The sequence below is a fragment of the Clarias gariepinus genome, chromosome 1, assembly GCF_024256425.1.
Source record: "Clarias gariepinus isolate MV-2021 ecotype Netherlands chromosome 1, CGAR_prim_01v2, whole genome shotgun sequence".
NCBI lineage: Eukaryota > Metazoa > Chordata > Actinopteri > Siluriformes > Clariidae > Clarias > Clarias gariepinus.
In genome coordinates this window covers 19,349,338-19,374,910 of record NC_071100.1, presented here as the reverse complement: position 1 = coordinate 19,374,910, position 25,573 = coordinate 19,349,338, and the positions used below count along the sequence as shown (strand labels likewise).

The following is a 25,573-nucleotide window of genomic DNA, read 5'->3' as shown; positions in this document are numbered from 1 at the left end:
ATAAATAGCCTGACTGAAGCTCAGTCAGGTGTCTAGCTTTTGTTCATATTATGATTTATGTCAGTATTGGTTTGTGTTAAGTTTATTTACATTAAAGCGTCATACGTGCTCCCACTGGAAGAGCCTTACTTGTGTTTTTGACGTGTAAATAATAAAGACCATTATTGAACCACCAGCTCGCCTCCTGCAGTTATGCCACGACCGCACACACGCCGATTGAGGAAACATGACAGGTCTGGCTTTAAGATAAAGTTCTTATTTGATATAATTTTATTATTTAATTATCTTATTATAAACATGTTTCTTATTCTCTATATTCTTGTCGAGTATAGTCCTTCATGTCTGCATTTTTCCGCACGCGTTTATCACCCTTTGATCAAAACACTGCCTTTTGTTAAGCCTGCGGGTTTATACACGCCGTTAAATGAATTTTAGAGGAATTTTAAAGCATCTTTTTAGGCCTAAATATTTATTTTTATTCATGGCCAGTGAAGACCTGTTCAGTTGTTTCGTGCACAGTGTATCTGCATGGAGAAATTGTGTGTGTGTGTGTGTGTGTGTGCACGTAGAGTTTGTGTGTGTCTGTGCCGTTATCTTCTCCTTCAAATGTGCTTTCAACCAACCAACCCTGGCCTCCAAACTCAGAAGGCTACAGTGGTTACTCACGCGGAATGTCTATGACTGCCGCACACTCTGTCGTGGCCAAACGGCAACAGCCAAAATAAATCAGTCGCAATTCAAAGTAATTTGTGAAATGACCGCCAGGTGGCGCAAAGGGACATTTTGCAAACGGCTGCAATTAATTTTGTTTAGACAGACTCTGTTTCTATCTGTCTATTGTTTTTGTTATTATTAAAGAAAACAACACAAACAACAGCTCAAGGGCTTGTAAAAACATTTTTATTTTTAACGGTAAAAATGTCAATGGTCCGAGCACAACCTAATGATCTTTGTATGATAAAATGACTTGTGGCATGAATCTACAAGAGGCGCTTTAGTTTCAAATAATCTTTTAACGTTGAACCCAAACAGCAAAAGAACATAATAATAATAATCTAAAGAATAATAATCATCTTGATTTTAGCTGTTTATGTCCAGCATTAAATAATTATTTAATTATTAATAATGAAAGCTGCTCATATCGCGCGCATCAAATGCAGTGTTTAATCAGCAAGTATATGTCGCCTCTCTTTATGAGAGATAAAAATTCTGACTGAAACAAAGCTGCTTGTGTTGGCTCATACTGTATCAGGAATTCCTAAATTATCATTTTCACCCATGGGTTTATTGCATGAACCCATGGGTGAAAACGATGAACAAAAGTTGGGGGCTGCATGGTAGGGTGGATATGGCCTTTATGTCCACACAGACAGGAGTGGCTCTGTCCATCTGGATCTGTTTCATTGTCTGGTTTATCGTTGTTTCAGCCAGTGTTTTTTAAAGGCATGTAGAGTGGGCGATAGAACTCGTTGTTCTTTTGTGCTGCCGCTGTGGATATGTCGATGTGCCCGCTGCTGCCGGAGGGTGTTCTGTGTAAGCTAAAGGGATGCCATTGCCACGCACTTGGGGGCAATGGTAGGATTTTACTTCCGGAAGGTTCTTACATTCAGCTCGTCAGCTGCAAAGGCAGATTTTCTCCAAAAATCTAGTTAAAACGTTAAACTCCGAGAGGGGAACCTCCCCCCGTTTACCTCATATACATCAGTGGCCCTGTACCACTGTAACTCGGTGCAATTGACAGATTAAAATTAATTTCTTATCAAATTAAATTTAGTCGACCCCAGTGGTGGACGGCACGGTGAGCCCAGGTCTTGTCACGTTGGAACCCAATTCTGCATTTCAGATGAAATAAAGCTTCCATGGTGGCGTGCACTGCACTTTCCTGGACTCTCACCGCCTCAGTCACAGGGTCCCATCTGGGGTGTCAAAGATTGTGGTGGACCTTTAGTAAAGTGTCTCAAAACAAGACAAGAGATGATCTGGATAAGCAAAAGCAAAAAAGGTTTATTACTGAATAGGACGTCTCCGTTACACACACTTACAAAGCGTCTGTAAGAGAGAGACACCTTATCTTTCTGCATGTATTTATACACACACACACACACACACACACACAAATACAATAGTATCTAAGATATTCTCTAGGGCTACTGTGTGTCCTTGGAAAGGCAGGTGTCCACATGCTACATGGAAAGAGTATTAAAGTACATAGATGGAGAACCAGTGTAATATATGAAATAAATTATCCATTTTACCATTTTAAAACATTTAGCGGACACATGAACCAACTTAGTTGGAACTGAAAAATGTAGTCACTCATATTTAAGTTATACACACACAAAAAGGTTAACAGTAACCATGTAAAAAAATTCTATAATAAATAACCAGTGTGATGCCTTAACCCAGTGTAGAAGTAATCAACTTTTTTCCCCTCTCACTGCTTCACCATAAACAGTGTTGGGTGTAATGCGTTACAAAGTAAGTACGTTAGAGTACTCGGATTTCTTTTTTTAATGTAATGAGTAATATAAAGCGTTAGGTCCGCCATTTAAGTACTCAGTTATTTAGGTATATTTTCAAAAATGTAATCTGTTATTTAGACAATTTATGTAATTCGTAAATCCAGACAGCAGTCATTCCCGATCCATTAATGTGTGTGTGTGAAAGTCGTCCTACAAGCCCTGCCACTAATACCCCCCCCACCCCCCGTTATTCCTGCTGTTATTCAATTCAATTCAATTCAATTTTATTTGTATAGCGCTTTTAGCAATTTTCATTGCCGCAAAGCAGCTTTACATAGTCAAAAGAATTATTTAGGTTTGTATGAAATGTGAATTTGTATGAATCAAAATGGTCAGTTTGTCCCTGGTGAGCAAGCCGAGGGCGACAGTGGCAAGGAAAAACTCCCTGAGATGGTAAGAGGAAGAAACCTTGAGAGGAACCAGACTCAACAGGGAACCCATCCTCATTTGGGTGAAACAAAAAGCAGTAAATGATCTGCATTTATACAGTGTGTAGGGTGGGAGGCAGTTCAGCTATAATAGCTGATGTTAATTGATGTTAATATGGAGTCCAGGTAGTTATTGAAGACCCAGGTAGACTTGTAAGAAGTTCCAGTCATGAACTATCGAACTGTCAAGTCCCCAGAGAAACAGTTGCCAACACCAGTCAAGGCCAGAACCATTTTCTAGGTAGAGAGAATCATTCCCAGACACCAGACGCATCCCAGAGAGACACACGGGGCATCCATGTGACGAGATCTTCAGCCAGAAGCGGGGCACCAGGATGGGTCAGACAGGTCCGGAGGGCAGAGGGAGTCTGGATCACTGGCAGCTCAGGAACGACATGTGTAGCTCGACAGAGAGAGAGAGAAGGGAGGGACAGGAGGAGAGAGGAAAAAGAAAGAGGCGGGGAAAGAGAAGAAGAGGAGAGATGGCAGTTAGGTATGGTCACAGTCACACAATGTATAATGTGAATGTATATTAACTGTAGCGTGCAAGCAGAGACTCCGGCAGGACTAACTATGACAGCATAACTAAAAGGGAGAGCCAGAAGGAAACACAAACATGAGGGCTTCCTGACATGTAAAGCAAACAATCCCCTCACCGTCAGCAAACCTGAGTGATCAATGAGAGTGAGGAAGACAGCATCCAAACATACCAGTTCACCATAATACTCTACGTCCATGAGTCCCCCAGATCTGCTCCTTTACCTATGGCAAATCTATTTATAAAAATGCTCGGCTAAATAAATAGGTTTTTAGCCTGGACTTAAACACTGGGACTGTGTCTGAGTCCCGAACACTATTTGGAAGACTATTCCATAACTTTGGGGCTTTGTAAGAAAAAGCTCTGCCCCCAGCCGTATTTTTCATAATACGCGGTACTGACAAGCAGCCTGCATCCTTTGATCGAAGTAGGCGTGGCGGATCGTAAGACACTAGCAGTTTGCTCAGGTACTGCGGCGCGAGACCATTTAATGCTTTATATGTCAAGAGTAGTATTTTAAAATCAATGCGAAATTTCACAGGGAGCCAATGGAGTGAAGATAAGATAGGGGTGATGTGCTCATATCTTCTGGTTCTGGTGAGGACTCTCGCTGCTGCATTCTGGACTAGCTGAAGCTTATTTATGCATCTAGCTGAACAACCAGACAGTAAGGCATTACAATAGTCCAACCTAGAGGTGATAAAAGCATGAACTAGTTTTTCTGCGTCGTTTAGCGACAATAAATTTCTTATTCTGGCAATATTTCTGAGGTGAAAGAATGCTATCCTGGTAATATTATCTACATGTGCTTCAAATGAAAGGCTGGAATCAATAATCACACCAAGGTCTTTCACTGTTGCATTTGATGGAACAGAAAGGCCATCTAAAGTTACGGTATGATCTAAAATTTTACTCCTAGCTGTATGCGGTCCTATGACTAGAACTTCTGTCTTATCCGGATTTAGCAGAAGGAAGTTAGTTAGCATCCAATTTCTTATGTCCTGCACACATTGCTCAATTTTAGTAAGCTGTTTTTTCTCATCAGGTTTTGCTGAGACATATAACTGTGTATCATCAGCATAACAATGAAAACTAATACCATGCTTACGGATTATGTTGCCCAGAGGAAGCATGTAAAGGGAAAAAAGCAGTGGACCTAAAACTGAACCCTGCGGAACGCCAAACTCCACTAGAGAACATGCAGAATAATCACCATTTAAGTCTACATACTGATAACGATGGGTCAGATAGGATCTGAGCCAGGAGAGGGCTGTACCCTTAATTCCCACTACATTTTCTAATCTGTGAAGAAGAATAGCGTGATCAACAGTGTCAAAAGCTGCACTGAGGTCAAGTAATACAAGCATAGTTACACAACCCTGATCAAAGGCCAATAGAATGTCATTTACTACTTTAACGAGCGCTGTCTCTGTACTGTGATGAGGCCTAAATCCTGACTGATACAGTTCATGTATGCCATTCCTATGTAGATATGAGCATAGCTGCTCCGCTACTATCTTTTCCAGGATCTTAGAGATAAAGGGGAGGTTTGATATTGGTCTGTAACTGGACAGCTGACAGGGGTCGAGGTCAGGTTTCTTAATTATTGGTTTGATAACTGCTAATTTAAAAGATTTTGGAACATATCCAATGCTGAGTGAAGAATTAATTATTCTCAACAGGGGTTCTATTATTGCTGGTACTATCTGTTTAAGAAAATGTGTCGGTACAGGATCTAATATACAGGTTGATGAATTTGAAGAAGAGATGAGTGAAATTAGTTCATTCTCTTCAAGGGGAGTAAAGTATTCTAGGTTCTGGTCTGACATGGCTAGATTAACATCTGCATCAATTACATTGTTCGGTTTCAAAACCTCAATTTTATGCCTAATATTTACAATTTTATTATTAAAAAAGTTCATGAAGTCCTCACTATTGCATGATGTTGTTGTGGAGATTTCTGCAGTGGTCTTATTTCTGGTTAATTTGGCTACAGCATTAAATAAGAATCTAGGATTATTTTTATTTTCTTCTATAAGAGTGGAGAGATATGTTGATCTAGCTACACTAAGAGCTTTTCTATAGTTCAGGATGCTCTCCTTCCATGCTATTTGAAATACTAGTAATTTAGTTTGACGCCATTTACGTTCTAATTTCCAAATGGTCTGTTTTAAAGTGCGCGTGTGATCGTTATACCAGGGAGCAAGTTTTTTATCTCTAATAATTTTTCTTTTGACTGGAGCTACATTATCTAGGGTATAGCGAAATGTCGACTCTAAATATTCAGTCGCCTGATCGAGTTCTGTGGGGTCAGACGGTGATCTAATCGAAGTTGGGAACTCTGGGAGATTACTGATAAAACTCTGTTTGGTAGTTGATGTGAATGTACGTTTCATACGGTAGCGCGGCGCTGTGTGTACATTATTATTGTGACACACTTGCAATGAGACAAGATAGTGTTATACCCCTATATCACCTTTGCGGTTTGACTCTGCGAGGACCGACGTGCGGAAAGATGGAAACCTAATCACAGCGCCAAAACTCGCGGTGAATCATGATGAACCGTACTTACGGCCACCGCGTGAAACTATGTAGGTGAGATAGGGGTATTAGTAGTTAACAGATTATGGGCCAAACTTCGCTGAGTGATGACGGTAGAATAATTAGAAAGGTCTTGACTAAAACTACATGCATGAGGAATCACAAAGGAGTTAAAATTTTTTGCAATGGAAAAGTTCTCTAATTTGTTATTTTTATTAGAAAGTAATGCTGTAATGCAACAATGTAACAATGAGCTGCCAGTGATCCAGACTCCCTCTGCCCTCCGGACCTGTCTGACCCATCCTGGTGCCCCGCTTCTGGCTGAAGATCTCGTCACATGGATGCCCCGTGTGTCTCTCTGGGATGCGTCTGGTGTCTGGGAATGATTCTCTCTACCTAGAAAATGGTTCTGGCCTTGACTGATGTTGGCAACTGTTTCTCTGGGGACTTGACAGTTCGATAGTTCATGACTGGAACTTCTTACAAGTCTACCTGGGTCTTCAATAACTACCTGGACTCCATATTAACATCAATTAACATCAGCTATTATAGCTGAACTGCCTCCCACCCTACACACTGTATAAATGCAGATCATTTACTGCTTTCTGTTTCACCCAAATGAGGATGGGTTCCCTGTTAAGACTGGTTCCTCTCAAGGTTTCTTCCTATTATCATCTCAGGGAGTTTTTCCTTGCCACTGTCGCCCTCGGCTTGCTCACCAGGGACAATCTGACCATTTTGATTCATACAAATTCACATTTCATACAAACTTAAATAATTCTTTTGACTATGTAAAGCTGCTTTGCGGCAATGAAAATTGCTAAAAGCGCTATACAAATAAAATTGAATTGAATTGAATTAACTGATTACAAAATTACTGTGATTGAAAAAAGTAATGTAATAAAGTACTTTAAAAAGTAACGTCTCCCAACACTGATCATAAATTCATTTTTGAACGTTCAGGTCCAAACTGAATTTCGATGCCGTGAAATGCAGATGAACAGAAGTCAAGATGTTATAAAGAGTTCAGATTTAAAGCAGAAACACTGAGCAGATCCACTAAAGCCGCTGCCTTAATAAATGGGGATCGATACTGACAGTGCTTCTAGTGGCCAACATTAGTAAAACAGACATGACCTATGACCATCACAGTTCTAACCACAACAGCGAAGCCACGGAAAAGGAAAAAAAATGACGCAGAATTAAAGATATTAAAGTTTTAACTTATTAAACAGTTATTGAAAGTGTTAACGCATTAAAAGTGTAAAAGGTTTAGAGTCTGAGAGAATGAGAGAGATTAGATAAATAAGAGTGTGTAGGAGGAGTTATGGAATGATAGCAGGTGTGTGTGTGTGTGTGTGTATGCGTGTGTGTGTTTCTGACACTATATGAATTTTTTTCATTTACTAAGTAAACCTGTTAAAAGTGTCATCAAATTAAACCCAGTCAGTTATTTCTAGCATGATTGTGTCTTCTAGCTTTAGTTTCTTGTTCCCTTGCTGACGCTCAGTGTTTATAAAGATGAACATTAAAGACAACACACTGTAATTCAGTCATGAGAGAAGTGAATTTACTTCATCAGTAGTGATTGTTGTGTGACAGAGTTTAATCATTTACATGTGAACAGATTTACTGTATCTACACTCTCAGTGGGAACAAACGTGGAATTTAATTTTTAAAATGTTAATACTTGATTAAGTAATAGATGAAGTTGTGTATTTATTTTAGTTTATTCCCCCTTACAGAGATTAAACCTGTGGTGATTATAAAGCCTGATACACAGGTGTACAGAGGAGAGAGAGTGACTTTCAGGTGTAACATACAGACAGGAGGAGACACTGAGTGGACATATGAGTGGTATAGAGACGGTAAAACATTCTACCCATACAGCACAGCACAGGAGTTTACAGATAATTATTACTCCAGTGGTAAATACACCTGCAGAGGGAGGAGAAGAGACTCTCAGCTCTCACAGATCAGTGATCCTCTTACACTCTCTGTATCAGGTCAGTGTGTGTGTGTGTGTGTGTGTGAGAGAGAGAGAGAGAGTGTGTGTGTGTGTGTGTGTGTGTGTGTGTGTGTGTGTTATTAATTGCTAATGTAAACTTTTTCACTAGTTTTATATTTAGTTTCAGATTATGTGGTAGAAGAAACAAAGTTTAATTACAATGTTTGTCCTGTTTGTTTTTTTTCTAGTCATTTGATTTGTAAAGAATCACTACAAGATATTTTCGGTTCTCATCAGTGTGAGACTTTTCTCCTTAGTTTTTATTAGAATTGTTAGGAAATAACTGATATCAACAAGAACCAATTTCTCGTCATCTATCAGTCAGGAGGATTTTACTGTCAGGTTTATAATTTTTTTTTAAGACTTAAACATTTCACTGCTCTGCTGTTACAGTAAAGACATAAATGATTCACTTCGACCAAGTAGGTATGCAGCATGGTTCAGAATTTGAGATATGATTTATTTAACATAATTAAAAAAAATAAGCTAATTCACAGAAACATCAGACTTTACACTTCAGCTCAGTCATTAATTTCATGATGGAGAAAAACACATTATACTGCATATAAACTGTGTACAGAATAACGTACATCACTGTAACATTTACAATCAACAGTAACTCTGACTCACACACACACATTTTCTCTGCTCTGTGCCCTCTCACTTTTTTCTCTCCTGTCAACACAAACACACACCAATAAATAAAGTTAATAAAGAGTCACAGGTGAAAAGCGTTAGATGTTTCCTGCCCTGTGTTCAGTAGATCAGGAGATTTAGACCTGATGATGTCACAGCTACATGTGGACTACAGGGACTTTGGTGTCTGACTTGGATTGATTCCAGTTTTCTCTGCCACAGTTTTCTCTGAGACTTAAACCAATTTTTCTTTCATGATGTCATTTAAGTCATGAGCAGCGTTCATCTGTTCAACATGTCAGACTTTCAACATCAGTGTTTTAAAGAGTGTCCTACTGAATTTGATTTAAAACATAATTTTAAACTGGAATCATTCTCATTTTATCTCTTTTGTGTTTTAACTAAATTACTATTCTTTACTAGTATGTTTAAGAAAGGTTGAATTTAGGTCTAAATAAGTGAAAACACACAAATCAGGTAAATGTGTAAGTGTTGAGGTCAGGTAGTGATGAGAAGTTTACCTGTGCATTTACATTTTCTGCAGCACATGATCAGACTGTGCACTGTTATTATTATTATTATTATTGTTGTTATTATTATTATTATTATTATTATTAAAAATAATAATAATAATAATATGATGATGATTGTCAAGATCTCCACCATGATTTCTCAGTATAAGAAGACGAGATCTTGAGCCCTGAATAGAGTTTTATTTTATATAAAAACACAGATGTGTAGATTTAACACAATGTTTATAATCATCATGTGTAAAGGAAAACTATCAGTAAACACAGAGAGCTTTACACCTCAGTTTAATCAGGAATATCATTATGATGACATTGTGTTAAATACAGATTGTATAGGAGACGTACGGTGGCCCAGAAGATCAAGACACATCTGTGTGTGTGTGTGTGTGTGTGTGTGTGTGTGTGTGTGTGTGTATAGTTTCTCTTGTGTGTGTGACGCTCTGTTACGTGTGCTCATCATGTACATTTATTTATGTGTTTGTCTGTAAGGTGGCGACACTACACTGATTTATTCACTTTTAGACAAAACAAGTTAAAAAAAATATTATTTTTTAAGTTTCCCAATATGTCTTTTAGTAAAGATTTGCATTTTGTGTTCTATAATTCATAAAATAATTTTCACTTCATACACACATTAAGATTAATTGATATAGAGAGATTAGAAAGTTACATCATCACATAGCAGTTATTGTCTGACTCTCACTTTGATATTATTGATGCTTTACATTTAATATCTCTATAGATTTTCATTCACATCATTTAAATAACTTAAAATTCATAAATGTGACATTAATCCTGAGGTGTTTAGTGTCATGACTGAGAGAGTAATAGTGTTTTACTGTAGAGGTGATTTGTGTAGTAAAGACTACTTCACATTCTGATACTGTATTTAATTTCTAACAGAAAAACCTGAACCTGTGATCACATCAAGTCCTGAAGGAGACGTCCTGACAGGAAACTCAGTGACTCTGACCTGTACACTGAATGTGCAGTCTGCTGGATGGAAGTTTTACTGGATTAAAGACTCCCAATACCTTAAGACTGAGACTGAAACAAACTCCTACACCATCAACCCAGTTAGTGTCTCTGATAGAGGTCGATACAGTTGCTATGCTAGAAGAGAAAACGCAGAGTACTCCACATACCCCAGTGATGAACTCTGGGTAAATGTTATTGGTGAGTAAAAGACTTTCTGTTAAGTGATTCTGCACAGCACTAATAACATAAACACCATGTGATCAGCATCACAATACAGTAACATTTACACAGTTAGACACAGAGAAGTGTTTCCTGTAGATGATTGTATTAAAGTTAAAGAGAGACAGTGTGAGCACGGCTGAGCAGGGCCGGTGTGAGCTGAGCTGGAGATTAAGTGGAACAACACTAGTTTAGATTTAGTGGAAAATGTCACAAAAACCTGTAAAACTCTTTTAATAAGCTGCTGAGAGGCTGTTTAATGGTCTTCATAAAGTTACTGCTTCAGAAACATCACCATGCTCGAGTGGAGAGTCTGAGTGTGAATGAGTGAAGAGGACGAGGGGCGAGATTTTATACTGAACACCTAAGTGTAAGAGACTGTAGAGTCTGAGAGAATGAGAGAGATTAGAGTGTGTGTGAAGAGTTATTGAATAATAACAGGTGCATGTGTGTTTGTGTTCCTACATATGCATATAGACACTTAGTTATAGTTATTAGCCATACACTATACTTATTAAAAAAAATAAGATGTACATTATGCAAAAATAGTAAAATATTTCACCAGATTTATATCGGAATAATAATCAGAGTGTTAAGAGCAACTCTCAGGAAGCATATGCAAGTTAGCAATGTTGTTTTTTTTATGTCAGATTAAACCTGATTTCTGACAGAGAGATTAGAGAGTCAGTGTCTATAGGGAGACAGTGGGTTGGTGTAGTGGATAGCACTGTCGCCTTGTTCCTGGTCCGGGTTTGATTCCTGGCCAGGCTCAATTCCTGTCTTTGTGTGCATGGAGTTTGCATGTTCTCGCTGTGGTTGGTGGGTTTCCTCCGGGTACTCCGGTTTCCTCCCACAATCCAATACCCCCGGTTGCCAACTCCCTGGAATGAGGAGGCTGGATGTTATGATATTGAATATTTGTTTTCTTTACTTTGCTTGTGTCTCTGCTGCTGGTGGGATGGGGACGTGTCTTCTCTTAATGTTTCAGGTCCTGCCCACTTCAGTGTGTCACTTCCTGAAACCGATTGGTTGACAATTGGTTAAACAGAAGACCCAGAGGTCACTTAATCCCCTTCAGTCTACAGTCCTGAAGACCATGTGTTTGCTTAGTGCTTATTCTATGATTGTTATGAAAATTATACCATGTTTGACCCCTTGCTATGTATGTTTTCTGACTATGCTTTCATTTCCCCTTTTAGATGATTGCTTGGTATTTAATAGACTTTCCCGTGTATGACCATTTGCTTGTTTTGTATTCGCCCTTCTTTGGTTTTGATTGCTTTGTTTTATAAATACATTTTGTATTTATTTGTATATAATTCTGTATTTAGTGGCTTAGTAGGACGTCAACACCATTTTCTTTATAGTTTGTTAATTCTGTTTTTTTGGGTAGTAGGGGAGTAAGGGTAGTATGTTGTAGTCCAGTTTCATTTCTTTTGGTGCAGCTTAGGTATTTCACTTCGGGACTAGCTAGAGGGACTTTTGTTTGTTATTTTGGCCTTGACGGCTTTTGAAAGTTACAAGCACATTTTTTGGGATTTGTTAATACACACGCATAGATCCCATAGCTCGCGCTACAGTTAAAACAACTAGACTTACAGTTACAGTAAGTTAATATCAGTATAAAGCTCAGCAGCTACAGTTCCAAACCTTGGAGCTGAAAACTAAAAGGAGATACGACTGAAAGAGCTGGAGTTGACCTCTAAGTTTAGGCCTGCTTCTAGTGCACCTGTGTCTCCTGTACCTGTTCACGTCTGTGCCTGCACCCTGTGCTCGTATCTAAGTTATCGCCTGTGCTAGGACTCGCCCTGGATGTGAGTTCCTCTGGCTTTGAAGTTACTAAGCACAGTTGCTTTGGTGCCTATGTTTAGGGAAAGTGAAGTGACACTTATTTCCCTGTGTTTGAGCGCATCGCTGCCACTCTGCAGTGGCCTAGAAGTGTTTGGTCCTTATTGGTACAGTTCACTTTTATTAATAAAGCTCAGGAAGTGTGTTCTGCCTTAACACTAGAAGTGTGGATTATGAGACTGTTAAATCAGCTGTGTTATGGTTATATAAACTGATCAGCTAAAAGGACTGGTATTGTTAGAAGAGTTTTTATTTAGAGTTTTTAAGATTTTATTACAGACAAAATTGTGTGTGTTTTATTTTTTTTCATATGAACAGAAAGTCACGTCTCGTTGATGATGCTGTTTTGGCTGATGAGCTCGTGCTCACGCACAAAACTCTTTTCACCTCTGCACCGTGATATTTCTAAACGTAGCTCCAGGGTTTCCATAAGTGCGTCTAGGGATGGTAATGAGCCTCACGAATGCTTCTATTGTCACGAACCTGGACATTTTATCGCTACCTGTCCCAAATTAACGCTTAAGAACCAGCGGAAAGTACAGAACTCTGAGTCTAAGCCACTGCGTACCCTGAGAGATACCGAAGTCATTTATATTGGAAGGTGTCTCACCTTTATCTGACCAGTCTAGTTGTGGTGCAGATGTTTTAGTTTAGGTTATTGAACTTTGTGTGGTGAAAGCTCCATTACATACAATTTATCTTCGCTGTGATATAGTGTCTGGCTTTGTTCAGGTTGCAGTCCGTCCTCAGTTGCCAGTTAAAGGAGTTTCACTTACTGTATTTTGGGTAATGATTTAGCTGGTGATAAGGTTTTTCACTTGCCTGTTGTAACTGACGTTCCTGAGATGAATGAAAGTGACGTCACATGAGTTTCCATCTGTTTTTAGTTTTTACCTGTGTGGTGACACGCTCAGGATTGTAAAATGAAGAATGCTGACGATCTTTCAGATTCGTTTACGTGTAGTGACAATCCAGTGTTTGAAGATGAGAATTTGTCCCCCAGTGTGTTACAGTATTAAATCTGTTAAAAGGTTACTGGCAAGTTCCTCTCACACCACGTGCATCTGGAATCTCTGCCTTCATTATCCGGGACAGTTTCCATCAGTATACCGTGATGGCATTAGCCAATAGAAATGCACCTGACACATTTCAGCGTCTGATGACGCAGGTTCTTGGTGATGTGGTAGTATTTTCTGATACTTTGCATGCACATGTTCGTACTGTGTATTTTCTCGCCTTCAGAAAGCTTCTTTAACATTAAACTTAGCAAAATGTGAATTTGGTCATGCCACCATTGTGTACCTTGTGATAAAAAGGTAGGACAAGGTACAGTTCGCCCACTAGGTGTCAAATTTAAGGCAACTGTTACACGAAACAAAAAGAGAGCTTGGACGCTTTCTCGGCATGGCAGGCTATTACAGAAGCTTTTGAAAATTTTCTCTGATGTTATTTTGCGAGCAATGTCTCATGCGATGGTGTTTAATCGTGCAAGGTTTTAACATGAACATTAGGTATAAGAAAGGGTCTGAAAATGTCATGGCTGACTCATTATTTCAGTGCCATGATGATTATAGTTGTGAACAGGAAGTTTGCTATTAAAGGAGGTGGTGTTACGATATTGGATATATATTTGTATTCTCTGCTTTGTTTGTGTCTCTGCTAGTGGTGGGGTGGGGGTGTTTTTTCTCTTAATGTTTCAGGTCCCGCCCACTTCCGTGTGACACTTGGAAATTGATTGGTTGCTCACCTGCTCTACCGTTGTTGATCCCACCTACTGCGGGTTTTTATGTGTTCATTCTCAAAAAATAACCTCATGTTTTCACCGGGTTTAACTTGAACGCCCCTCATATATGGCAGAAGGGTAAAGAGTGTGTGAGGTGGGTGTGAGGTGTGTGTGTGTGAGGTGTGTTCATGTGGTGATGGTCTTGGAGACCGTGATGTCACTGATGTCATGTTCTCCTCCAAGTTAGTGAATCACTGTTAGTTACAGTCTCCCTGAACATGTGACAGTCAGTGTGATCTAAACAGTCCTGATGTACAGAGACGCTCCTGCTGGGAAGTTTGGAGAACCTGACTAGAGGTGTGTGTGCTGGAATTAACATAACAGAGATGTGGTGTGAGTAGTGGAGATGAGGACGGGGCTTTATCTGGTACAGGCCGGGAATGTTTGTGTAAATAAGATCCAGTGTGTTTTCTCCTCTCACTGCTAAGTCCACATGATGATGGAGTTTAGGAAACACTGATCTGAGATCTGCATGGTTCACTGGCAACAATAACCCGTCCATGTGGGTGTGTTGTGTGGTTTTACTTTTAGCACCATACAGGTCAAATAGCTTCTCCTTGGCTTAGCTCTTCTTGTAGTGCTTAGTCTTAAAGGGGTCATACAGGCCTACATGCACTTTTTTAAGCTGTTTGGACTGAACTGTGTGTTAGGAGAGTGCGTACACAACCACTCTACGATGATAAAGAGCCGCCCAGTGGTTTTCTTTTCATTTATTACAATAACATGCCCCTTCTGAAATCAGGCTAATCGCAAATGCCTGTCACTGTGACGCCACACCACAAGAGGCCGCTCCTACACTAGTTGATTGACACTGGTGTTTTAGCAAAGACCCGCCCCGAGTGAAAAGAAGCTGTCGGCCATTGTTTTTCGCCGCTGGAGCAAAATGGCGCCTAAGCGAGTGTGGTTATACAGTTGTTGGGTGTAATAGCGAACACAGCCGTCGTCATGCACTACCGACATCTGAGCCGCTGAGGACGCAGTGGCTGAATTTTGTTTTTGAAGCTAACGTCCCCGGCGATCTACCTAAAAGCGTTCATGTTTGCACTAATCATTTTTCACCAGACTGCTTTAAAAACAGGCAGGTTAAAAAGCAGGTTTTGCTAGGAAGCTGCTCCTAAAAAATGAATTAATTAAAGTATATTACAAACTTTTCATTAGGACCCTAAAGAATCATATTAACATTTAAAAAATGGGGCTGGATGACCTCTTTAAACACTGTTTACACTGTGACTTCATTATGTAGTGCTGTAACAGTAAGCGTACGACACACACACACACACACACACACACACACACACCCCTCGTTCATCTGATGACGTAGCACTAAACACATCCACTATGGCAGTGACTCAGTAAGTTGTGTCACAGGTGTGTCTCTACACTGTATTCTCTCTAGAGACAGAGACACTGCTGAGACACTCTCGTCCTCCAGCTGCACACAGAGACACTGCAAAGTCTTTAGGAAAAATATGTTTCTGAGTTGGAATTAATAAATTATGAAAAATACTCAGTTCAATTATTTAGAAGCCACTGTACTGTACTGAAAAAGAGGAACAATATCAACATTACAAAAAAATATATAAAGTTTCTTTATTTAAAAAAAAAAAGTTTTAGTTTTATAATGACGTGTTTGCTGTTAAACGATGCTTTTGTTGTGTCTTTTTCAGTGAAATTAAATGGGATTCATTGTACAATGATCAACAACTGCACATCAATCTGTTACAATAATCAGTTTAATAGCAACACGGTCGGGTTAATAATAAGAGAAAGACTGATTTACTGATTAAATTAGTGTACGAGAGCAAACACACTGTAGTTTAGACAAAGATAGTGTAGAAGATGTGAATTGTCAGTACAGTAAGATGATTATTTAGTGTCGAGTCTGTATTTAAAATTGTGATCTACATTTACTTCATCAGTAGTGATTGTAGTGTGACAGAGTTTAATCATTTACATGTGAACAGATTTACTGTATCTACACTCTCAGTGGGAACAAACGTGGAATTTAATTTTTAAAATGTTAATACTTGATTAAGTAATAGATGAAGTTGTGTATTTATTTTAGTTTATTCCCTCCTACAGAGATTAAACCTGTGGTGATTATAAAGCCTGATACACAGGTGTACAGAGGAGAGACAGTGACTTTCAGGTGTGACATGAAGACAGGAGGAGACACTGAGTGGACATATGAGTGGTATAGAGACTGTTACCCATTCTACCCATACAGCACAGCACAGGAGTTTACAGACACAGCTTATTATTACTCCAGTGTTAAATACACCTGCAGAGGGACGAGGAGAAGAGACTCTCAGCTCTCACAGATCAGTGATCCTGTTACACTCTCTGTATCAGGTCAGTGTGTGTGTGTGTGTGTGTGTGTGTGTTATTACTTGTTAATGTAAACTTTTTCACTAGTTTTATATTTAGTTTCAGATTTTATGGTAGAAGAAACAAAGTCTAATTACAATGTTTGTCCTGTTTGTTTTTTTACTAGTCATTTAATTTGTAAAGAATCAGTACAAGATATTTTCGGTTCTCATCAGTGTGAGACTTTTCTCCTTAGTTTTTATTAGAATTGTTAGGAAATAACTGATATCAACAAGAACCAATTTCTCATCATCTATCAGTCAGGAGGATTTTACTGTCATGTTTATAATTTTTAAAAGAAATTTCATGATGGAGAAAACACATTATACTGCATATAAACTGTGTACAGAATAACTTACATCACTGTAACATTTACAATCAACAGTAACTCTGACTCTCACACATTTTCTCTGCTCTGTGCCCTCTCACTTTTTTCTCTCCTGTCAACACAAACACACACCAATAAATAAAGTTAATAAAGAGTCACAGGTGAAAAGCGTTAGATGTTTCCTGCCCTGTGTTCAGTAGATCAGGAGATTTAGACCTGATGATGTCACAGCTACATGTGGACTACAGGGACTTTGGTGTCTGACTTGGATTGATTCCAGTTTTCTCTGCCACAGTTTTCTCTGAGACTTAAACCAATTTTTCTTTCATGATGTCATTTAAGTCATGAGCAGCGTTCATCTGTTCAACATGTCAGACTTTCAACATCAGTGTTTTAAAGAGTGACCTACTGAATTTGATTTAAAACATAATTTTAAACTGGAATCATTCTCATTTTATTTTTTTTGTGTTTTAACTAAATTACTATTCTTTACTAGTATGTTTAAGAAAGGTTGAATTTAGGTCTAAATAAGTGAAAACACACAAATCAGGTAAATGTGTAAGTGTTGAGGTCAGGTAGTGATGAGAAGTTTACCTGTGCATTTACATTTTCTGCAGCACATGATCAGACTGTGCACTGTTATTATTATTATTATTGTTGTTATTATTATTATTATTATTATTATTATTAAAAATAATAATAATAATAATAATATGATGATGATCTCCACCATGATTTCTCAGTATAAGAAGACGAGATCTTGAGCCCTGAATAGAGTTTTATTTTATATAAAAACACAGATGTGTAGATTTAACACAATGTTTATAATCATCATGTGTAAAGGAAAACTATCAGTAAACACAGAGAGCTTTACACCTCAGTTTAATCAGGAATTTCATTATGATGACATTGTGTTAAATACAGATTGTATAGGAGACGTACGGTGGCCCAGAAGATCAAGACACATCTGTGTGTGTGTGTGTGTGTGTGTGTGTGTGTGTGTGTGTGTGTGTGTGTGTGTGTGTGTGTATAGTTTCTCTTGTGTGTGTGACGCTCTGTTACGTGTGCTCATCATGTACATTTATTTATGTGTTTGTCTGTAAGGTGGCGACACTACACTGATTTATTCACTTTTAGACAAAACAAGTTTAAAAAAAATATTATTTTTTAAGTTTCCCAATATGTCTTTTAGTAAAGATTTGCATTTTGTGTTCTATAATTCATAAAATAATTTTTGCTTCATACACACATTAAGATAAATTGATATAGAGAGATTAGAAAGTTACATCATCACATAGCAGTTATTGTCTGACTTTTACATTGATATTATTGATGCTTTACATTTAATATCTCTATAGATTTTCATTATTTAAATAACTTAAAATTCATAAACAATGTGAGATTAGTCCTGAGGTGTTTAGTGTCGTCACTGAGAGAGTAATAGTGTTTTACTGTAGAGGTGATTTGTGTAGTAAAGACTACTTCACATTCTGATACTGTATTTAATCTCTAACAGAAAAACCTAAACCTGATCTCACATCAAACCTTAAAGGAGCTGCACTGACAGGAAACTCAGTGACTCTGACCTGTACACTGAATGTGCAGTCTGCTGGATGGAGGTTTTACTGGATCACACCCACACAGAGTAACGAGACTGAGACTAAAACATTTCATTACTTTATCAGATCAGTTAGAGTCTCTGATGGAGGTCAGTACAGGTGCAGAGCTGGAAGAGGAAACCCAGTCTACTACACAAACGACAGTGATGCACTCTGGGTAAATGTTACTGGTGAGTACGTGACTGCACTGGACAAAACAGTTTGGTAGTAACACACTGTAAGTTGTATTTAGACAGTTAGAGAGACTGAAGCACTGAGTAGAAAAAAAATATTGTTTAACATTGGGGTCGGTCTCCCACCTTCTACAATATAATTAATTACTAGAATGCAGTATCATCTATAATTGGTTAAAACCTACATGTAAACGTGATCCAATTCTTCAACCAAGGTCTTTCTTGGAAACTTAAGTCACCAAATGTTACCCCCAATACCCCCTATCCCCACCCACCTGGGCCAAACATGCAGGAAAATATATTTATTTATTCCACCAATAGAGAAACAAACATATCAAGTGTTTACATGGCTAATATTTATCTATTAAACAGATAGTTCAATAGATAAATAGTCAGTATTTGGTGTGAATGATTTGAGGACGCTTTATTCTCAGGTACAATTTGTGTAGTTTAATAAGGAAATGAGTGACTAAGTTTTACTGATCATCCCGCAGAACTGTTGCTCCTGCTTGTTTTTTCAGGCAAAACCCAGAAGCTTATTTAGTTTTTTGTCTAATAGCAGTCACGTATATAGTATCTAGTACTTATATAGTATCCTGCTTAATTTTCTATCATACAAATATTTTTCTGTAACTTTTAATTTTGTGGTGGAATACTGAGGTTTTTTTATACTGACTTAATAATAATAAAGATAATAAATATATATATATATATATATATATATATATATATATATATATATATATATAAAATTAAGGTCATAAAATAATAATAAAAAAAACTATTACAGTTTGTACTAAAAACACAGGGTGCCTTAGACTTTTGCACAGTACTGTACATGATGCCTTTTATTCCGATCAGCTTTTACTAGCAGTATTTATAAAATATTAGCCTCCATGTAAACATGTCTATAGGAATGTAAGATTGTGCGTGCATGTAGACCGTGCAATGAAAAGTAAGTTTTTTGTTATTTAGCCTTGGTGCTAATTGAAATCACTTAATTATTGTTATTGTTTGTATCTTTTATGCTCTATATACAGTTTAATCTATTATTGTTCTTAGTTTCATTAACATTTTATTTTACTTTTAAATTTAAATAAATAGTAATATAATATACTAAACAAAAATATAAACGCAACACTTTTGTTTTTGCTCCTATTTTTAATGAGATGAACTCAAAGATCTGAAACGTTTTCTACATAAACAAAATAACCATATCTCTCAAATATTGTTCACAAATCTGTCAAAATCCGTTGCGATGAAGAACTGGAGTCAAGTCGAGACCCCAATGAGGACGACGAGCATGCAGATAAGCTTCCCTGAGACTGTTTCTGACAGTTTGTGCAGAAATTCTTTAGTTATGCACTCTGATTGTTTCAGCAGCTGTCCGAGTGACTGGTCTCAGACGATCATGGAGGTGAACATGCTGAATGTGGAGGACCTGGGCTGGTGTGGTTACACGTCGGTTGCGGTTGTGAGGCTGGTTGGATGTACTGCCAAATCCTCTAAAACACCTTTGGAGACGGCTTATGGTAGAGAAATGAACATTCAATTCACGAGCAACAGCTCTGGTGGACATTCCTGCTGTCAGCATGCCAATTGCACGCTCCCTCAAAACTTGCGACATCTGTGGCATTGTGCTGTGTGATTCAACTGAACCTTTCAAAGTGGCCTTTTACAGGTGGCCAGTCTAAGGCACACCTGTGCAATAATCATGCTGTCTAATCAGCATCTTGATATGGCACACCTGTGAGGTGGGATGGATTATCTCGGCAAAGGAGAAGTGCTCACTATCACAGATTTTGACAGATTTGTGAACCATATTTGAAAGATATGGTTATTTTGTGTATGTAGAAAATGTTTCAGATCTTTGAGTTCATCTCATAAAAAATGGAAGCAAAAACAAAAGTGTTGCGTTTATATTTTTGTTCAGTATATTAACACGGATCTAAATATAATAATTTTAATATAATTATTACCAGATAAATCTCCTCCAGTGTCTCTGATCATCAGTCCCAGCAGAACTCAACACTTTACTGCTGACTCTCTCTCACTGAGCTGTGAGGACCAGAGAGACTCTACTGGATGGACAGTGAGACGATACACACACAGTGAGAGGATACTCACACAGTTAGATTGTTCATCAGTTTCAGGATCTACATGTAACATCAGCTCCCTCTCTACATCACACACTGGAGTTTACTGGTGTCAGTCTGAATCTGGAGGACGCAGTCATTCTCTCAACATCACAGTGCACAGTGAGTCTTTTATCATTATCACTTCTCATCAGTAGTAGTTTAATACACTCTAAAAAACGCTGGGTTGTTTTTTCTACCCAAGCGCTGGGTTGCCTCTGTTGGGTCATTTTTCTGGGTTATTTACAGAGAGTTGGGTAGTTTTTGTGTAACCCAGCTGCTGGGTTGAAGTTTGGTGGCCCCTCCCCCAAAGGTCACCGGTGGATTCAGCGGCTGTCAATCAGAGCTTCGTGTCTCTCTTGAGCTCCCACACCGCTGATGACGGTTCATTTAAGGGAAAATGACGTTAAATGCAAGGTCTGTATACACATGTTCACTCACCTAAGTCACATATGACTGAAAATTATTACTATATGTGAGATTTATTACTGTTACCGTGTTAAGGTTACACTTAAACTTTCAGGCTGGTCTGAGGTAAGATAATTTAGCTGACAATAGCTGCTATAGTTAGCCAAAGAACCCCACCTGTGTATGAAGGAAACGGATAAGATGTCTGAGCTTTTTAGCTTTCTCTGTAGAATGTTTGCAGGGTGACGAAACTGTAACTGTAGTATTAGCATGACGCTAGCATTTAGTTAGGTTGCTAGCGTTAGCAACCACATTAACATTAGAACTTTATTAATCTCACTGTTTGAGACAATAAAATGCTGGGGTGTTACAAAACACTGACCCTCTCACAAATATACACACCTGCTAACCTCCTGTTTTTCACTAACTAGTAATTTACTCCGCGGTCAAAAGTCACCCGCGTTTCTCCCGAATTATAACAATATTTTACACCTTTCCCCCTTTGGCAAGTAGTATGCAAATATGACTGCTGCATGTAAGCTAACCAGGTAGCCCTCTTTAACCAAAGTTGCTTGTGACTCAGACTAAATTAACTATCAGTCAGCTGTACAGATAACTACTAGATGGAAGTATTAATATTTGGGTGATTGTAATGTGCCAGTATGACCCCAGATATGACAATGCATTTCCTCGGTAATTAGCTTGAAATCAACGCAGACTACAAGACCAACTAGTCTGATAAAGCTCATATATATATATATATATATATATATATATATATATATATATATATGAGCTTTATCCCAAAAGCCATGCTTATTTTGCTTATTTTATTTTTGGTAGTAGCTGTCTCCATGTTTTTGTTTCAGGTTACCTATACCCTAGCTTTGTCATTTTTTTATTTAGTATAAATCCTATTACACATTAAATTGATAGTCTTATTCAGTTTAATCTTTGTTATTCAACAAATTTTTAACTTTCTTTCATTTCTTTCTAAGGTTGGCATCAACATGGTGGAATACCTCCAGCAGGCTGAAGTGTCAAGGCCGTACCCCTACTGTACATCCTGACGTTGGGAGATGATGACCAGCGCTGCTCTCAGGCATTCGTCATTCCGGTGGGACAGGCTCTGGAGCAATGCACACTACTTGGGGCGGTTGATGTGTGCTTCAAGGCTTTTTATATTTTTGACATTAACTATTTAAAGTAGTGTGCACCTGTATAGGACTTTTTGTAATGTTGCTATGAAATAGCAAGGCCTACTTGAAAAGTCATAGACAGTGTTTGTATGTTAAAACGGAACCAGGGCTGGATAGTTTTGTTCTGCAGAAAAGATATCTAATGTCACAGAGAGATCCTGCTCTGTAGAAGCTGCCTCAGCCTATTTGTGTTATTACTCCATTCTGCCCTTATGAGTAATAGTATGGTAATGATGTCGCTGTTGATTATCTGTCCTTGTGCTTTTGAAAAATAAACGTTTTTTTCTATGAACATTTAATAGGATGTTGTTTATTACATATATGTATGGTTTGCAAAACTTTTAAGGTTTTTTGTTAATAAACCAGTATATCAAAGTAATTTAACTGTTTAATAGACGTGGGTGGTTTTTTTTTTTTTTTTTTTTACAGATTTACTGTAAAACATGAAAATAATAATAACCTATTTGTGAGGTAGAATTAACTCAACATTCCAGTTAAAATGAACCAACATCTGGGTAGAACATTTAACCAATTTATGTGGTAGAATTAACCCAGCATTATAGTTAAATATGACCCAGCATTTGGGTTGAATATTTAACCCATTTTGCTGGGTTAAAAAAATAACTCATTTTGCTGGGTTAAATTAACCCAGCATTTAGTTAGTCCAATAGTTACCCAGCAGCTGGGTTAAAAACAACCCAGATTGGGTTGTTTTTAACCCAGCATTTTTTAGGGTGTACAATTAAGCCGTTTAATACAAAATAATTAAATGAGCAATTACATTAGTCTTTTCAGCTCCTGTAGCCCTCAGTGCATAATTAAAACTGTTCTTCCATAATCTCAGAAAATAGCTTTAAAATATAAACTACATTTATTATTTGTATTCTTTAAATGGCAAAAAAGAATATTAGTGAATGTTGGTGAAGGGAAGTTAGAGTCTGTGAATTATACAATGGGTTGGTTGAATGGTGGAAACGTTGTAAAGAAGTCTGATTATTACTCCAGTGTACTAAGAAAGCTTTCTACATGATGGTATCTAAGTACTAGTGGGAAAAGTGCATTAGTGTAGCAGATTATTATGAAGAGAAATAAACGTAGTTGTTACTCTTGTGCTTATTCTGCACTAAGTCCATTTCATTCACTGTTTGAACATTGTACATTAATACTGAAGACATCCAAACTGAGAGCACATGTATGGAATTATGTAATAAGCAGAAAAAAGTGTTAAACAACCCAGAATATGGTTTTCAGTTCACAGGTGTGCCTTGTCAAGAGTGTGACATTTCTTGTCTTCTGAATGTGCTTTGAATAATTAGTTTTATTCTGCAGAGGAGAGGATAAGTACAGAGTCAATAGCCCATTAAGACAACAACAACAACTGGCATCAGTTATTTAATGAATCAAAAATATGCAACGTATTCTGGGCAATTAAAAAAAAAATAGTTGACTGCATAATTCCATATTTTTTCTGTCATCATTTCAATGTCTTCAGTATTAATATGCAGTGGTAAAGTTACAGACATACCTCAAAGGCAGTGTTACCAAATAAAAATGAAAGCTGATGTAAATCCTGCTCTTCGTTATTAGCGTTTTACAGTGCCTTGTCCCCACTGTCCTAAGATAGAGAACGATTACAAGGTAGCTTTTAACTTCAGCAGTGTGTGTGTGTGTGTCCTTTATTAGTGTTTAGTGTTTCAGTATTTTCTTCATATTTATTTCCTCGGTTTCTATATCATTGACTTTCGATAAAATATATATAACGTTTTGTTTCTAAGTACTGACTGCTTTACTTTACTATTGTTGTAAATGACTATTTGCCTGGCTGATGACAACTTATTTTCCTTTTGTCTCTCATCACAACAATTGAATGAATGTTTCCTATTTTACTTTATACTCAACTGTTTCTTATTTCACATTTCCAAATTTGACTGTAATTTAATTTGTTTAAATAGTAATAGCTTTGTTGTCTCTTCACAATCGGGCCATGTAAAAACTACCAATGATACAGAAACTATGGAACTTATCACCCGATGTGCTCAACAGCATGAAACAAACATAAACAAACAAACAATAAATAAATAATCCCTGCTTACATTAGTAAACAGCAATGTTACTTTATCTAGCTCCATAAATGGAAAACAGTAAGTTTGTGTGGACTTTGATTGTGAACTAAAACAAGCCAGTAAACTGTGTAAATTAATACAAGCAGTAATACTGTATGTAGCTCTGGCCAACATATACAATAGGTACATGGAGATTATTATTAGGAAACAACAAACAGGCAACAAACATTAAACCTCTGCACACGTGTCTCATATTAATCCAGACAATTTATTTAGCTTAGCATTATATATAGATCAAATATCATTATTTTGGACTTCATTGTCCCATCTTCCAAAATTTTTGTTGAAAAATATTGCTGGTTGTTAATACAATAATGTCATATAGAACAGATCAATAAAATCCTGTATGTAAGAATTGTGTTTTTTATTTGAGACACTTTGTGTCTTCAGTCTTGTCTTTCTCTTTCCTACAGATGGTGATGTGATCCTGGAGAGTCCTGTCCATCCTGTAACTGAGGGAAATCCTCTGACTTTACACTGTTTATATCGCAACACAAAGATCTCAGACTCTGGTGCTGATTTCTATAAAGATGATTCAGTTCTCCAGAAGCAGACTACAGGAGAGATGACCATCAGTAGAGTCTCAATGTCAGATGAAGGTTTCTACCACTGTACACACCCAGAGAGAGGAGAGTCACTGAAAAGCTGGGTTTCAGTCGGAGTGAGGAAACCAGGTGAGGAAACCACGTCTTCTTACTTGAATTAGATTTGTAACAATAATCTTTCAGTTTTCAGTGATTTAATGAGATTCAATGTGTTCCCTTTTCCCCCTAGTTTCAGCTTCACGATCCACTGGTGTAATTATAGGACTGAGTTTGTTCTTAATGTTTGTCATCTTAATGATCTTACTGATACTGCTGCTTCGCTACAAGAGGAAAAAAGGTCTGATGATCAGCTCTTTCTGACCAGAGAACAATAATTCCCTCATAGACAGATGTCATTTGTTATTTCATATAATACTTTGTTTATTTGGCAATGTTTTAACTTTTATTATATAACTATCACTGTTTTACTCTGTTTAGAAGGTGCAGAATGTCAGACTCCTTCTACTATAAATCATGACACCAGTCTGGCTGCAGGTCAGTCTGTATTAACTATAAACACACCAGGTTTGTTTTGGGGCACTAATCATCTCTCTAATGTGTCTTTTTTTTTTTCTTTTTAAAAGATGGTGATAATGTCTACGAAAA

At 37.6% G+C, this 25,573-nt stretch overlaps 1 protein-coding gene and 1 long non-coding RNA gene across 2 annotated transcripts in view; both read left to right on the top strand.

The window, feature by feature from the left end:
• LOC128520591 (immunoglobulin superfamily member 1-like) overlaps positions 1 to 25,573 on the top strand; it is a 283,702-nt gene that overhangs the window by 129,627 nt on the left and 128,502 nt on the right. Inside the window, 5 exon segments of the mRNA XM_053494902.1 lie at positions 7,775 to 8,035; positions 10,107 to 10,379; positions 13,767 to 13,771; positions 16,116 to 16,383; positions 18,243 to 18,515. Coding sequence (XP_053350877.1) covers positions 7,775 to 8,035; positions 10,107 to 10,379; positions 13,767 to 13,771; positions 16,116 to 16,383; positions 18,243 to 18,515 — 1,080 coding nt within the window.
• Positions 24,939 to 25,446, top strand: LOC128530136 (uncharacterized). The gene is made up of 3 exons (XR_008361112.1): positions 24,939 to 25,057; positions 25,158 to 25,265; positions 25,409 to 25,446. It is a non-coding gene; the product is annotated as an uncharacterized LOC128530136 (long non-coding RNA).